The sequence below is a fragment of the Rhinolophus hipposideros genome (assembly GCF_964194185.1).
Source record: "Rhinolophus hipposideros genome assembly, chromosome: 15".
Classification (NCBI taxonomy): Eukaryota; Metazoa; Chordata; class Mammalia; order Chiroptera; family Rhinolophidae; genus Rhinolophus; species Rhinolophus hipposideros.
Window position 1 is genome coordinate 29,372,285 of NC_138061.1, and position 17,138 is coordinate 29,389,422.

Genomic DNA, 17,138 nt, shown 5'->3' on the forward strand with positions numbered 1-17,138 from the left:
CTTGTACCTTTTCAAGGTCTGGATCCTGAAAGGGAAATTTACTGATGACTATTTTATATTCTTCTTCATTAACAACAGGGATGGGGCTATAATTATCTTCTTCAAAAATGTCCCTGTTAAAAAAGAAGAGAAAATTGAAAATTTAATATTAGAAAATATATCATTATACTGCTATAGGGCAATATATTAAAAAAAAAACAACTATAACAGAAGCATATTTATTTTGTCAGTTAGAGGTCTAAATAGGAAAACACTACACAATCATCCAGTATTTTTAAATTCAATATCAAATAAGTCTTATCCCTCAGCATTCATGTGCAACCTCTTCTTTCCACTTGTACTTTTAGTTTTCTGATCTAGAACAATTCTCAAGATGATACAATCTAAATGAACTCATTGTTATCTATAACTAAAAACAAAGCCATGAAATGAAGAGTATTCCAGTAATATTTTTTGATAGGAACAATCTGAAGTTGTATGTCTTGTGTTTTCTCTCTTCCCAACTATCTCATATGACAACAATGTCTTCTATTGTTCAGTGTCTCATAATGTAATTAGAAAAAAACTTTTTATAGGAAAAAATCTTATATACTACTCCCACACAGCTCCTTTACAAATAGGCAGTCATACGACCAGTTTTGGCCATCAAACTGTGAATGCAAGTGATAGGTGTTGCTTCAAATCTAAAGCATTTATGAGCTAACTATGTGACGCTTCTTCCCATGGTGACAGGGGAGACCACATGTTGAGAAAGCAGAATCACAAAAGCAAACTGCCTAGGTTTGAATTGTTAGACACACTGTGGATTTCTGTGCAAGTGAAAAATGTCTTTGTTCATTCACTGAGATTTGGGGCATTTTTGTTACTGTTGCATAACCCAGACAGTCTTAATATACCTGCCGTCCAATCATCAACTTCCCTTTAATAAGTAGCTCAGTCTGATTAATATTTATTGAGCACCTTTTATGTGCTAGGTTCTGAGCTAACTGTGATGTGTTAAACAAACAATAAAAGAGGTACAAAGTTTAGAAATAAGATAAAGAAAGTAGTGATATATTTTATTAGTAGCTATATATTTTATTATATATAAAGGTATCATATTACTATTAATGTTATTATATTGTAGCATATATATTATAGATTACTACCCCTATTAGTAAGCACTACCTCTATTTCTAAAATACTAAATATAAAAAAATCGTTGATACTTATACACGACTCATCAAGACTGTCAATTATCCATTTGGAACAACATCCTTACCATTATCACTGCTAAGGAATGTTAACACATAATTCTTATATAAGGATTTATTTAGTTGATTTTAATAGAACTGTATCACTTGGTGAACCACTTAGGTAGCTTAAAAAGATTTCTATTACAGTCGTCAGAAGGTCAGTCTTCCACAGTTTTGAAAATTGATGGCGTATATGCCACGCTGCTGTTAAATCATGTAACAAATTTTCTATTTTAATCTCATCAAATATTATTGCCACATTACTTCTACCATATTTTGGGTAAACTAGATGTAAGATCTCAAGATTAATTTCTTTTTTGGAAGGAAGGAAAAAAGAAAGGGAGGGAGGGAAAAAGGAATGAAGAGAGGGAGGAAGGGAGGAAAAGGGGAACGAGAAAAGTTCTTAGAATTTAAAAAGGAGGGAGCACATTTCTCTTTTCATGGCAATACAAAATTACAGTTATTGAAATATTTTGTCCCTCCAGGCAAGTGATGAAAGCAAAAGTAACTTCCTAATTAGATGCTTTAAGATTTTTAATTTAGTTATGCTGTTTGTAAAAATAGCACTTTCCCTAAACAAAATTTACAAGCTATAAATACTAATATGACTCTAATGCTAAATACCTTTGAATACTTACAGCCTTTTGCCTAATCATTTATTGGGGGAAAAAAACTATAGAGATTAGAATTATAAGTAGTACATTTAAAAATTAATTATAAGTGGTGCGGCCATTGTGGAAAATAGTATGACAATTCCTCAAAATATTAAACGTATTTACATATAATCCAGCAATTCCACTTCTGGATATATATATACCCCAAAGATTTGAAAACAGGGACTCAAACAGGATATCTGTACACCAATGTTCATAGCAGCATTATTCGTAATAGCCAAAAGGTGGAAACAATCCAAATATCCATAGATGGATCAACGATAAATAAAATGTGGTATATACATATAATGGAATATTATTCAGCCTTTAAAAATGAAATTTTGATACATGTTAAAACATGGATGGACCTTGAAGACGTTATGCTAAGTGAAATAATCCAAACACAAAACATATAAATATTATATGATCCAACTTATATGAAGTACCTAAAACAAATTCATAAAGGCAATGTAGAATGGTGACTGCCAAGGGCTAGAAAAAGAAGGGAATAGGGAGTTATTGTTTAATTGGTATAGAGTTTAAGTGTGGGAATATGAAAAAGGTCTGGAGAAGGATAGTGGTGATGGTTTCAACATAAATGTACTTCATGCCATTAAACTATACATTTTTAAAAGGTTAAAATGGTAGATTTTATGTTATGTATATTTTACCACAATAAAAAATTATTATAAGCATTTTAAATTGCTAAACACAAAATCAATTACTGTAGTATTTGACAAACTTTCTCACTACATTAAGGCACCATGGTTTAGACTAACCTGAAAACTCCAGCCCATTTCTTAAGCAGTGTTTCATTGTATTGATCTCTTATTTCAAATAAAAGGTCAAAAAGTCGGTTCACTGGAAAACCATAGCCCTAAAACACACACATAAAAAAAGAGGATAACTTAAAGGTATTCATTTAAAAATAATGGGAATAATGGAGAATTATTTGAATGTGATCACTATACACATTATATGCCATTCCAACAGTATGAAAAATAAAGGTATCCTTTAGATTTTACAAGGTTGCCTTAGGTAGAACAGAGGCTAGAAAGAGTTTTATGAAGCTGAAATAATTTCTCCATTTCTTCTGTCTTTTCACTCTGGGTTACTTTGTTAGTGTTAAAGTATTAGGGCATTTCCCGTCCCTTCCCCATTGCCTCTCCCCCTACACAACTACTATTTCCCTCTGGCCCCCCTTTTCATTTCTAGCGCTCCTGCCTTCTCTCCGAGGCAGCTCAACTCTGAGCCAGTGGGGGGAGTGAGGGAGAAAGGGGTGTGGAGGAATTGGGGTTCTAGGGAGTAGGAGCAGCAGCATCACTTCCAGAAAGTTCAGGAACCCTGGAAAGGAGAAAGAATAAAACTCCAGGAAGAAGATAGAGAGAGAGTAGAATGGAAAAAAACTCACTTAACTTCTACCGTGTACTTCTGGCCTTCTATCTCAGGACAGATTGGGAATAAGACATTCATCAACAAGATGAAAGATCAGCTGTTGCCAGAGATGGGCTGTGGGGTGACTCCACCCCACTACTCCACCTTGGTAACTGTGCCTGCCTCAGTGTCCCTGCCCTCCGGCATCAATATGGTCAGAATCCAAGTCAGACCAGCTAACCCTACATGGCCAGACGTCTGTTAATGGTGGCCCTGGTGCCATCTACAGAACTGATGACTGCTGGTCCTGGTTTGGTAATCACGTCCCCCTGGGGCTCCATCAGCTCAGACCTTCTCCATTTCAGCCCCCATGGCTGTCTCAGCTCTCCCCCTTGGCTCACAAGCCCTGCAGGTGGTCCCTGACCTCTCCAAAAAGGTATCATCAGGCCTAGGGGGAAGGAGGTGAAGGTGGCAATGTGGCTCCTAAGCACCCCCAAACTAAAAGAAGAGGATGCTGGAATCAAGGCTACCTGAAATGAATGACCCTTATGTTCTCTCCCCTGAGGATGATGATGACCGTCAGAAAAGCCAAAGGAGCGAAGGGATCTACGGCACAGGAAACAGACAAAGCTTTGGGCTCATGGATTCAGTTCCCAGCTCCACCACGAACTTGCATCTGACATTCTACTCAAAGTCGGAGATGCAGATCCACTCCAAGCCAAGCCCCACAAGTGCTCCCATTGTTCCAAGACCTTCGCCAACAGCTCCTTCCTGGCCCAGCACATCCGTATCCACTAGGGGACCAAGCCCTACAGATGTAACTTCCGTAAGAAATCCTCCGCCAGCTCTCTCACCCCCAGCAGCACACCCGAATCCACAATGGTGACAGACCATACAAATGTGCACACCCAGGCTGTGAGAAAGCCTCCACATAGCTCTCCAATCTGCAGTCCACAGAGACAGCACAACAAAGATAAATGCTTCAAGTGCCACAACTGTCATCGGCGTACAAGAGGCAGCTTCGCTTGAGATGCACCTCTCGACGCATACGGTGAAGCATTTCAAGGTATACACCTGTACTATCTGTGGTCAGGTATATACATCGGAAATGTACCTTATGAAACATACCGTGTTTCCCTGAAAATAAGACCTAGCAGGACAAAAGACGCTCTAATGCGTCTTTTGGAACAAAAATTAATATAAGATCTGGTATTGTATTATGTTACATTATATTATACTATACTAAGTATTATATTATATTATATATTATACCCGGTCTTATATTAAAATAAGACTGGGTCTTATATTAATTTTTGCTCCAAAAGACGCATTAGAGCTGATGGTCTGGCTAGGTCTTATTTTCGGGGAAACACGGTGTGTGCAAACACAACCCTCCCGATCTCCAGCAAGTACAGGCAGCGGCAGGAGCAGCAGTACTGACCCAGGCCCAAGCGCAAGCTCAAGCTCAGACTCAAGCCCAGGCTTCCCAGGCATCACAGCAGCAGCAGCCACAGACACCACACTTCCAGTCCCCTGGCGCAGCCCTCCAGGGTGGGGGGGGGGTGGGGACAGCAACCCCAACCCTCCACCCCTGTGTTCCTTTGATCTGACCCCCTATAAGACAGTGAAGCATCATAAGGAGATATCTGCCTCACTGGCACTACCAGCACCATCCAGGTGGAGCACCTAGACAGCCAATAGAGACCTATGCTGCCACCCACTGGGAAGAGGGAAAAGAAGTTCTGGTCTTTTCTTTCTCTAACTCCTCTTGGTGGGAAAAGTCCTTCTTCCTTGACAAGCCTTGGCTCCATCTCCTTAGGCCTTAGGTACTGCCTTTCTTCAGAGGATACAACCCTTATTTTCAACTCTTCAAAAGAAACATCAGCCCTCCTGATTGGTGGGGACTAGCTTTTAAAATTTTGGGATTGGTGCTCAAGGGAGGGATTTGCTATGACCTCACAGAAACTTTTCTCGTGTGGGCATTTCACTCTTTCCTTACCCTCATAATCCTCGAAGTTCAGGCTGATGGAAGACTAGAGAACTGGCTCTCCCAGATGCCAAAAAGAAGGGAGCCCTAAATGCAACCAGCCTCCTGTTCTAATATTGCCTGCAAAAGAACAGGTTTGCCACATGCCTTGATCCCTGGGAGCCATTTTCTTCCTCCTCATGGTCTCACTTCAGTTCCTACTTAATGCTGGAGGAAGGAGACTTGGGTGGTGGTCAGACCCCCTTTATTTGTAAAGGGGCACGGGCTGAGATGTGGTCCCCAAGGGGTTGGTGATCCCCAAAATGACTGAAGGTTGCTTAGAAGTGTGAGTTTTTCTTGGAGCCTGTCCTCTTTTCTGCCAACCAAGGCCCTGTGTACTCATCTTCCCATCCCAAAATCTCAGGGGCTGTGGGAGCTTTGTGTTCATTATGAAATCCCGCAAGAAGGGATGTGACAGAGAAGGGAGAGTTCAGGGCTGGACTTCGCTCCCTAGGTGCCACGGTCAATTGCCGGACACTGACTTATATAGAAATATATATACATATATCTATTAATTACAGCCATTTTGTTGTAACCATTTGTGTTTATAACATACACAGGGCCTGTGTTACTCCCAGGGCCCAGGATCATTGTCCTACGGCAGAACTCATATCTTCTAATTTCTAGTTCAGGGTTCTTTGTACCACATCATGTACTTTTTTTCTTTTTAACTACAAAAATACTTCATTCCAATTGAATGACCAATATTTAAAAAGATGATAAAATTCCCTGAGCTCTGTCCAAGTTTCAAAATCAGGAAGAAAGCGGTATGAAAAGTTCTGGGTAACAGGGGAATATCAATATATATGTAAATGTTTGGTTACTACTAATTTACTACAATTAATTAATCCACAATAAAATAAGTGAGCGTGGTCTATTATTTTGTATGTCTTTAAGTACTTAAAACAGCCATTAATTGAATGTTAGATTATCACCCACCTGCAAAGTATCTGCAAATATTACAATGAGATTCTTCAGCTCCAGAACAAGATCAGGATCAGTGCAATAAGACTGTAGGGGGAAGAAGAGGGAGAAAAGTGGTAGGTGCAGGGGTGCAAATACAAACAAACAAAAACCAGAGTTATTTGGTTAAAAACTAATAAAACCTGAAATTTTTCCCTTTAATCTGCCAGACTTAATGACAAATTTTAAATCTTAGTTATTAGTTAGATCCACAGCTAGCTTCCTGTATTCTGTAAAAATTCTTAGGGAAAGATCATAAAATGACATTTCTAAAGTATCTGTATTGTATGAAAAGGAATTTTTCTGAAATTTGTTCACACTAAGCTTTGGTTAAAGCAATGATGCTTATATTTCCACTAGTTATTTTAAACTGAAAAAATGGGATATGTATATGTGTATATATACATATCACATATTTTTAGTTTCAATCATTTATTCCCTTATTAAAAAGACACAAATATGTTACATTTTCCAACATAAGAACATCAATTTAAGTATTTTTGTAGTAATTCACCAAAAGAAAGTAATTAATTCTAAAGGGATAGTGAAAATCACTCTGTCGCCTTAACAGTATTTAATAAGATTTTGAGTGTGATATGTTGCATTTAACATATTATAACTTTGTATTTGATGTCACAGAATTAATAGGAAGCATACTATAATTTTACACATTCAGAGCTGGTCTGAATATAAACCATGATAAAACGTATAGTTCTTTATTAATGTGTTAGGAAAAGTGTAGTTCACTGGACAAATAGTATATCAAGAACCTACATTCCTGATAAATAAAAATGTATTTATAATCTAAATATCACATAAACTAAAAATCCTCCTCTAAAATATTTTCAATCCCTATTGTCAGTAATAAAATTATAAATAATAGATTACAAAATTTTAAGTATGAAGAGATTTTACTGAGGGTAAACTACTAAAACTGTGTTAAGTAAAAGTCTACACTGAGCAATCAATTTCAGTAGTCTTCATACCACTAACATATTTACTATTTCCATAAGAGGCATATTACAAAAACATTTGATCATTTTACTTTCATTCATAAAAAAAGAACCCTCATTACATAAAGGTTAATTATTCAAATGAGTTCAAATTTTAACAATTGCATATTTTTTTAAAAGTTAGTAATTGTATTACTGCAAACAAATTATGAACATCAAAGAACGAGTTCTACTGAGTTTTAATAGTGGAGTTTACTTTGGAAGAATTTGGAATGATAATTAAAAACCCTTTCTTCATGGTGTTTTCCAGTGATCTAATGAAGAGGTCAATTGAGACTAATGAGACCAGCTTTATTCTTCATTTTCTATCATTCTGGACTAAACATGTCTTGGGAAGCCCCAGTTGCAAATATCACAGCCCAATATTACCAAACAAAAGCCTGACATTACTACTTCCTAATCTGAGCAATTACCAAAAATATACAGAACGATGTAGTATAGTGTTCTTCTGACATTATGCATCTCAGAAGTCATTGAAGTAACTGAATTAAAATTTTAGTGACAAATTGTTTGACTTACTGAATGAGCTCTAAGGACAGCAATTATCTTTGAGAGGGCCATGTTCCACAGTTCATCCGTGTATGCCCTGGTTACTAATCCTTGGGTCACATGTAAAATGTGATCTTCCACCACAAAGAACCTAAAAACAGTCATTACCAACATAACATGAGTCAAAAAAAAATTAAAATCCAAATAGAAAATGATTAGTTCTGACATTTAACATACTATAAAAATAATAGTTATTTCCGTATTAGATACGTACCCTACAATTTGAGTGAAATATCTTCTATAGCCATCAACTGTTTCATGCTTTAAATGAAAAATAAAAATCAATTTAAACCAATACATAACAGTAACATAAAAGTTCTAAGTCACTACAACGTTTATTAACATTTATTGAGAGCTTACTATATGCTGGTACATTTTTAAAGTACCAGGGATATACTGGCTAACAACAAAAAGTCCTTACCCTCATGAAATTTGCATTCAAAAGGAGACAGACAACAAACAAGTTAAAAAGTAAATATGACTTCAGAACCCCCCTCTCACCAGGTTAATTCAAGCTACCATCATCTCTCACTTGGGTTATTACCATTCTCCTACCTCATCTCCCCAGCTTCCAGGTTTACTTCCTAGAATCTAATCTCCAGATAGCTCCAGAATGATACTTTTCAAATAGTAATCAGATCATGTATCTTCTGCTAAAAACTTTCCAATAACTTTTCAACTGATTCACAAAAAAATTCAAATTCCTTGCAAATGGTCTACAATTGCTTATCGTTCATAATTTTAACAAAAGGCATATGGGAAAACATTTGATCATTTGAATTTCATTCATAAAAGTTTATTACATTATTTGAAAAGTTTATTTAATTACTTCAATTAAGTTCAAATATTATATTTTGCTTATTTCAAAAATGTGATCAAAAATTTTAAACATGGATTTTTTGGGAGGTTGGGAGGGGTATTATTATTACTTTTTTGATTAAGAATATTGTGATCAAAGAGTGTAGTCTATATGACATCAGATATTTCATATTTCTTGATACTTGCTTACTAGTTACATTTTATAATGTTCCACTTGTGCTTGAAAGAATCTGTTTCTAGAGTTGTTGAAACAGGATTCTATATAGTCCATAAGCTCAAACCTATTAAGTGTGTTCTGTATTCTTACTGATATCTGATATACTGATATCTATTTGATTTATAAGATACTGACATGCTTAAAACTCCACTATACTAGTTATCCTTAGTTGTGGCAATTTTGCTTTAAATATTTTGATTCAATGTTAGTAAGTGCTTACAGGTTTAACTTACCATTTCTTATCAACTCTGAGACATGAATATTTTATTTTTTATCATTCTAGCTTTTCTGTGTTATACGAAAGTATGTACTTTTACTACTCTTTCAGTGGTTACTCCTGAAATTATATTACAAATACTTAGGTAATCAAACTCTAACATTAATCAGTATTTTTACTCTTCTGGACAATTCAGAAACTGTAGAATAGTTTCATTTCATTAACTTCCATCACATTCTAATGTTATGTTTATGCTATTGTTTACTTTAATTCTATCTTGTTTTAAAGTCCATAATATTTTATTACTTCCTACAGTCAACATAGATTTACTCACTTATTTATATTTTCTTTGATATTCACTCCTAGCATCTCATATCTTCCATTTGGCATCACTTTCTTTTTGCCTGAAATAGATCCTTTAGAACTTCCTTCGTAAAGGTGTCTTGGTAGCAAACTCTCCTCTTTTTGTCTGAAAATGTCTATCTTTGCCCTTGTTTCACTGGATATAGAATCCTAGATTGACAATTATTTTCCTTCAGCATTAAAAATATTCCACTGTTTTGTTTATCTGAAAATATTCTTTTCTTTGAGTATTTTTAAGGTCTTCTCTTTATCTTTGTTCCTAAAGCCAAGTCCATTGAGGTATAATTTATGTATAGTAAAATTAACCCTTTTTATATGTAGAATCCAATGAGGTTTGACAAATGTAGACATCTGTATATCCACCACCAAAAATCAAGATGCAGAATATTTCCATCTCATAAAAAAGATCGCACATGCCCCTTTGCAGTGAATCATCTGCCCAATCCCAGCCCTTGGCCACTGATCCCATTCTGTCACATAGATTTGCCTTTTCAAAAATGTAATATAACAAATCATACTATACATAACTTTGTGGTAGCTACATTTTTTCACTTAAAATAATGCTTCTGAGATTCATCTATGTCACTACATGTTATCAGTTCCTCTTCTACTGCTAAGCAGTATTCCATCACATGGATGTATGGCAATGTGTTTATTCACTAGTTAGACATCTGAGATGCCTCCAGTTTTGGGCATTTATGAATAAAGTTACTATAAAAATTCACATATAAGTCATTGTGTGAAGATACATTTTCATTTCTCATGGGTAAAAACCTAGAAGCAGGACTGCTGGGTCATATGGTAAGCGTAAGCTTAAAATTTTAACAAACTGCCAAACTATATTCCAAAGTGTCCCACCAGAAGTATATGAAAGTTCCAGTTGCTCCACATCCTCATCAGTACCTGCTATTATCAATCTTTTTAATTTCAGCCATTCTAGTAGATATATAATGGTATCTCGTGGTTTTAATTTGCATTTCCCTAATGAAAAATGATATTGAACATTTTTCATGTGCATTTTTGTCACTGTCTATCTTTGGTAAAATGTCTACTTGGATGTTTTGTCCATTAGTTTGTCTTTAATTATTTAGTTATACAAGTTCTTTATGTATTCTGGATACAACCTCATTGTTAGACACAAGTTTTGCAAATATATCCTTCTTGTGTCTTGTCTTTTCATTTTCTTGACAATACCTTTTGAAGAGAAGTTTTTCACTTTGATGTTTAATTTATCAATTTCTTTCTTTTATGGTTCATGCTTTATGTATCTCACATTACTGACTGCTTAACCCAAGGTCACAAAAATGTAATCTTTGTTTTTTCTAAAAGTTGTACAATTTCAGCTCTTACATTTAGGTTCATGACCATTTCTTGAATTGGTGAATGAGGTAAGAATCAAATTTGGGTTTTTTTTGCATGTGGATAATTTAATTCTATTGTGGTGAGAAGACATGCTTTGGATGATTTCAAGTCTTTTGTATCTGTTGAGATATATTTTATAGCCCAGAGTACAATCTACCTCTATGAACCTTCCACGTGCACTTGAAAAGCATGTGTATGCTGCTTTCTGGGGTGGAGTATTCAATAGAAGTCAATTAATCAAGTTAGCTGATAATGTTTTTCAGGTCTTCTATTTTCTCCCTTTGGTATTCTGAAATTTCATTGTAAGGTCTTTAAGAATGCATTACTTTTTATTCAACCTGTTTGAGATTTCTTGGGCTTGACTCTGTAGGTTTCTATTTCTCATCTGTCCTGGAAAATTATTAGCCATTATGTCCTCAAATACGCCTCTGTCCCATTTGTTCTATCTTCTCTTTCTGAAACCCCAACTAGAAATATGTTAGACCTTCTTTCTGTATCCTCACACTCGTCTGTATTTTTATCATTTCATCTTTCTGTGATACTTTCTAGATAATTTCTTCAGATTACCTAAGAGAATGCATCAACTGTTAAACCTATCATAAAATTTTTAATTTTGGTCGATACACCTTTAATTTCTAGGTATTCTACTTGGTTTTTCTTCACATTTTTTGGGTCATTTTTTATATTTTCTTGTTCCCTAATTATATCAGCAAGCTTGCCTTTTATTTCTTTAACTATTTTAAATAGTGTTATTTTATATTCTATCGCTAATGGGTCAAATATTGGAAGTCTAGGATTTATTTCCGTTGTCAGTATTTCTAATGATTCTCACTTTTTTGGTAATTACTTTTCACTGCAAAATGCTAATTTTCCTTGAAACTTTAACTATGGATATTCCTTAACTCTGCTATGAAGGTTCAGAGAAGATCTGCATTTGCTTCTACTAAGCACCTGGAGGCAATATCAGCATGGAACCACTTTAAACTAAATTTTCAACTTGAGATTTTTTTGACTATCCAACTAGAATAAACTGGGTTGAAAACACATGTGAGGAACTATTTGTTATGAATTCAGTTTTTTCTTATTGTTATTCACTCAGTACCAAGATTTGAGATAGGCGATTTCCTCAGAATATTTGGCAGAAGGAACAAAGAGATTTTGTTAGATGGTTTGTATCTCTAGGTCATCGTCATAATGGGGCTATAATTCTTTGGAGTCTCAGGTTTCTTTACAAGGAAGACAAGTATTTTGGGTGGCTCTGGCTTGGCCCTCTGTATCCCCATGTCCTTGAAAAGGACATGCTTTCTCATTCAGCAGATGTCCCTAAGATAAAAGTCACATTTAGTGCTTCTTTAAACTTAGCTCAATTTCTGCCTTCATTTAGGTTTTCCTGTTTTACAGTCAGATGAGGTATAAGTTACATACAATAAAACACTCTTTTTTATGTGCTACTGCTATCAGTTCTCACAAATACATCTAGTCATGTAACTATCACCAAAACCAACATGTAAAACAGTTCCACATTCACTTAGTTTTTGTCAGGTCTATACTTTCAGTGCATTTAGAAGCAACTTAAAATTTAAAAAAATGTTTTATCCAGTATCTTCAGTTGTTTTTCAGTGGAACAATTAATCAAGATACAAAGTCCACTATATTTTCAGAAACTAATTATCACTACCTGACAATTCATATATTTACTTGTTTATCTTTTTACTTATTCACTATTTTATTTGTTTACTGTATATCTTCTCTAATAGAATGTAAGCTAATAAGAGAAGGGATTTATCTGTTTTGTTCAATACTGTACCCTTAGCACCTAAACCAATTATTGGAAATAGGTGTTCAATAAATATTTGTAGTTGAATGAACAGTGATACAAGCAGGTAAGGGGCTAAAAAGTGACAACATAATTCAAAATTTTCATATACTTACCATATTTGACTGGGGTTGTAATACCAGTCTTGCTTGTTTTTTTCTTTGTTTTCGGTAATAATTTTCAAATGTCTCCTCGTCACCCTGAAATAAAAGCAGCAGAGTAATGAGAACACACACACACACACACACACACACACACACACACACACGCACGCTACTTACCAAAACAGAATAAATGTGCAAACATCGGTAAACTGGGGAAAAATCAACAAGGTCCTGAACAGTTAAGACCTGAAAAATAAAACCATTTAAGAAAATTGTAGGTCATTATTAGTCCACTGTTGGATAATGTAAAGTTAATGATACACAAGGAGATTCATGGCCTTCATGTTATAACATTCATCACCTACAAAAAGCATACAATATAAACGCAATGCCTTTTTCATTTTGTTTTGGCATTTGTTCAGTAGTTCATTCTTTACATATTTATCACCATTGACTGTTTTGGATTATAAGGTATAAAGGGGAGAGACTGTGTATCTTTAACATGCTTGGCAGATTACCAGAAAATTTCTATCGATAACTAGATACATCATTATTGCTTTTGGTAAAGACGGTACCTGGATTTATGGTTTAGCTGTAAACAAAGTTCCTTCTCTTATGTAGCTAAGTCTTATAATTTATCATTATTTAATCAAACTAAAGACATTATCACTATTATTTTATGGAACACTAAGAACAAAACAAACGCTACCACTTGAAACTATGATGTCATTAATTTTAAGATGTATCAAATTCTAAGAGGCCATATATTTTAAAAATTGCACCTCAGAATTGAAATAGAGTAGTATAAAGTTTCTCAAAACTTGAGAAACTCTTTTTAAAGGAACACATTTCTACGCTCAACATTTCTAAGCTCATGAGTCCTCAGAATGAATTTAAATTATTTTTATTATTGTGCTACTTATTAGGGAAAATGATAGAAACAAAATGTAGGAATAATAAAATAGATCTGAAAGAACAAGGTAACAACCAAGTGTTCCTTAGATACGGATTTGGGCACTGGGCATTGGGCATGATGGTGATGCGCCCAGCAGTTAACAATGTGCAAAACAGACTAGGGGACAATCAAGCAAGACTAAATGGTCCATTTTCACCATTCTGAATTTCAAGGAAGAAAAGAATATAGAGATTCTATGAATACTGATTAAGAAAGAATAAAAGGTAGATTTAAAAAAAACTTATTTAATTTCAAGGGACTAATCAGGATACACTAATTCTATATTAGGAAGACATTAAACTATCTAAGGCTGTTCACTTGTCTGTATTCATTACAATATCTGATATCTGTGCATGTGCATACATATGTGTATATATAAACACATACACATATATACATGTACACATATATTTACGTACACATACACATACATATTTATACAGAGACATAAACACATAAAGATGGACCCTGACTTATGACGATGTGACTGTACTATGATGTGAAAGCAATACACATAATTACATGAGATATTCAACACTTGATCATAATTTGTGTTAGATGGTTTCACCCAACTGTAGGCTAAGTAAGTGTTCTGGGCATGTTTAATATAAGCTAGACTAAACTCTGACATTCGTCAGGTTAGCTGTATTAAACACATTTTTGACTTAAAATATTTTCAACTTATGACAGGTTTGTCAAGATGTAAACCTCATCATAAGTCAAGGAGCATCTGTAGTCTCACTGATCCTCAGGCATATAGTAGATATGTACATATTATACTTTTCTCTCAACTGCAGAGAAGGCTATGGGCACATATTCACATGGTTCTTTTTATCAATCAATTAGAAGTTTTTACTATGCCCCAACTAAGGCTTTGAAAAAGAATTTAAAGTCTCATTGACAAGGTGAAATTTATAAACAACTGGGAACAACAAGGTTCCTTATGGTATTAACTAAATTCAAAAAGAATTCAAAGGAAAAGATAAAAAGTAGGCTCTATAGAAGACTGTGGAGAGACTAAAAGGAGCAATAGGACTAAGACAGAACTTGGATATAGAAGATAAAAGTAAGCAGTTAAGGGTAATTTCAAAGTTTCTAGACTTAAGTTTTTTTTAAGAAATAAAAAGCTTTAATCATATTATTTTGTAGTACCTTGGCACCAATTAAAGAAAACAAAAAGGTAGGCTATTCTTGACCTATATGGCAAGATCAAGCCATCATGAAATTAAATGTTAGCCCCAGATAATTACAATATAAGTGATCACTACAAAAAAATTATTAGATTTACACTTTTACTGCTAATTATGGAAGAACTGTTTTCAACTATGATTTACAAATATAATCTACAATATTTCCTGTTTACCTTACCAATTACGCAGTATAATATTTCAGATGATTCCACTGCCCTAATAGCTCCTTTCTAACTGATCTGCATAAATTCAATCTGCACATGGGAAGACTGAGAATCACACACATACAACTCAAAAAGAAAAATTCATCAAAAGAAAGACAAAGAGAGAAACTAACTCCCATTACCTCCTCTTCATTCTCATCCTCTTCCTCAAATGCATGTTTCAATTCAATTTCATTCCTTTCTTCTGGAATTCTATCATTTATATACATCTTTTTCCCAAATTTTACATTATTTTGCTTTGACAGAGCAACACTGAAGGTTTTCTGCTGTTGTGCCTATTTTGGAAGAAGAAAAATTTGCATTATTTCAAAATTTATTATGGTCGAAATTGGTTCAAGAACTTGTTCACATTTCCATATATATATATATATTTTTTAATTCAAGAAAACTTTATTTCCATACTTGGCAGATAGAAATACCAATATAGATATTCTAAAAGATAATGCCAGTGTAGACAATAATAACCACAATTGCTTGAAAGAATGTAGTTCATTTACTGAAACCCACTTATATTTTTAATAATGTCTGTAGGCAGAGGATCTGAAGTGATGTCCCATTTTTTATGATTTGTACCCTCTTCTTTTTTGAACAGTCTTGCAGGGGTTTATAATTTTATTTCAAAAGATGAAGACCCAATTTTCGACTTTGTTGATCTTCCCTATTTTCTTGTTTTCTACTGTATCGCTTTCTACTCTTACCTGGATTATTTCCTCCCACTTTGTTTTTTTAACTTTACTTTATTGTGGTAATAAGCACACTAAGATGAGATCTACCCTCTTAACAAATGTTTAAGAGGGTACATTATTACATTCTTAATATATATTGACAATGCATTATTGATGACTATATGTACAATGTTGACCTTTTAAGGAAGCAGAGCTTATTCCTTTCTGCTTAACTGAAACTTTATGGCTACTGATTAGTAACACCCCATTTCCCCCTCCTTCCAGCCCCCAGCAACCACTATCCCACTCTTGATTCTATGAATTTGACTATTTTAAATTATTTTCTTTTTTAAAGGCTGGATAGTATTCCATTGTATGTACATATCACATTTTCTTAATCTACTCATCTATCAATAGACATTTAGGTTGTTTCCACATCTTGGATATTGTGAATAATACTGCAATGAGCATGGGTGTAGTAATATTGCTTTGAAATTCTGATTTCAATTCTTTTGGATAAATATCCAGAAGTGGATTTCTGGATCTATATGATAGTTCTATTTTTAGCTTCTTGAGGAACCTCCATACTGTTTTGCATAGCAGCGATACCATTTTGCTGTACAAGGGTTCCAATTTCTCCACATTCTCAACAACACTTGTCTTTTGTTATATTGGGAATAGCCATCCTGACAGGTGTGAGGTGACACCCCATTATCATTTTGTTTTGCATTTCCCTGATGGTTAGTGATATTGAGCATTTTCTTTTACATTGGTTAGCCATTTGTATGTCTTCTTTAAAGACAAGTCCATTCAAGTCTGTAACCCAGTTTTTAATTAGGTGATTAGTTTTACTATTGAGTTGTAAGAGTTCCTTAACATATTTTGGAGATTAACTCATAATCAGATACATAGTTTGCAAATATTTTTTTCTCATTCCGTAGGTTGCCTTTTCACTCTGTTGTCTGTTTCTCTTGCTGTGCAGAAGCTTTTTAGTTTGATGTAATCAACTTGTTTCTGTTGTCTGTGTTTTTAATGTCATATCCTCCTCCTTTCTTTGAATTTAATTTCCAATTGTTTCTCTAACTTAAGATCAGTATTTAGATGATTGATTTGTCTTTCTTTCCTAATTTGTAAATTTAAAGGCTACAAAATTTCCCTTAAACACAATTTTTGCTGCATTCTATAAGTTTTGATATGTAATATTTTCATTGCAATTCAATCCAAAATATTTTCTGGTTTCAACTTAGTTTCTTCTTTGACCCATGGGTTATTTAGAATTTTATATCTTAATTTCCAAACATACAGGGATTTTCTACTTATCTATTGATTACTGATTTCTGGAATAATTCCAGTGTGGTCTGAGAACATACTCCGTATTATTTCAATCATTTGA

At 34.3% G+C, this 17,138-nt stretch overlaps 1 protein-coding gene and 1 pseudogene across 4 annotated transcripts in view; one reads left to right on the forward strand and one right to left on the reverse strand.

Moving 5' to 3' along the window:
• Positions 1–17,138, reverse strand: part of EXOC6 (exocyst complex component 6) — a 166,361-nt gene that overhangs the window by 89,645 nt on the left and 59,578 nt on the right. For all 3 annotated transcript variants that reach the window (XM_081074011.1, XM_081074010.1, XM_081074012.1), the window contains exons 7-14: positions 15,203–15,355; positions 12,889–12,957; positions 12,724–12,807; positions 8,028–8,074; positions 7,784–7,904; positions 6,228–6,299; positions 2,668–2,765; positions 8–113 (exon numbers count right to left, since the gene is read on the reverse strand). In XM_081074011.1, the coding sequence (XP_080930137.1) occupies positions 8–113; positions 2,668–2,765; positions 6,228–6,299; positions 7,784–7,904; positions 8,028–8,074; positions 12,724–12,807; positions 12,889–12,957; positions 15,203–15,355 (750 nt within the window). The remainder of the gene's footprint in view (positions 1–7; positions 114–2,667; positions 2,766–6,227; positions 6,300–7,783; positions 7,905–8,027; positions 8,075–12,723; positions 12,808–12,888; positions 12,958–15,202; positions 15,356–17,138) is intronic.
• Positions 2,829–4,963, forward strand: LOC308508194 (zinc finger protein 384-like; annotated as a pseudogene). Its single transcript has 3 exons — positions 2,829–2,895; positions 3,241–4,391; positions 4,642–4,963. The product of its transcript is annotated as a zinc finger protein 384-like (transcript).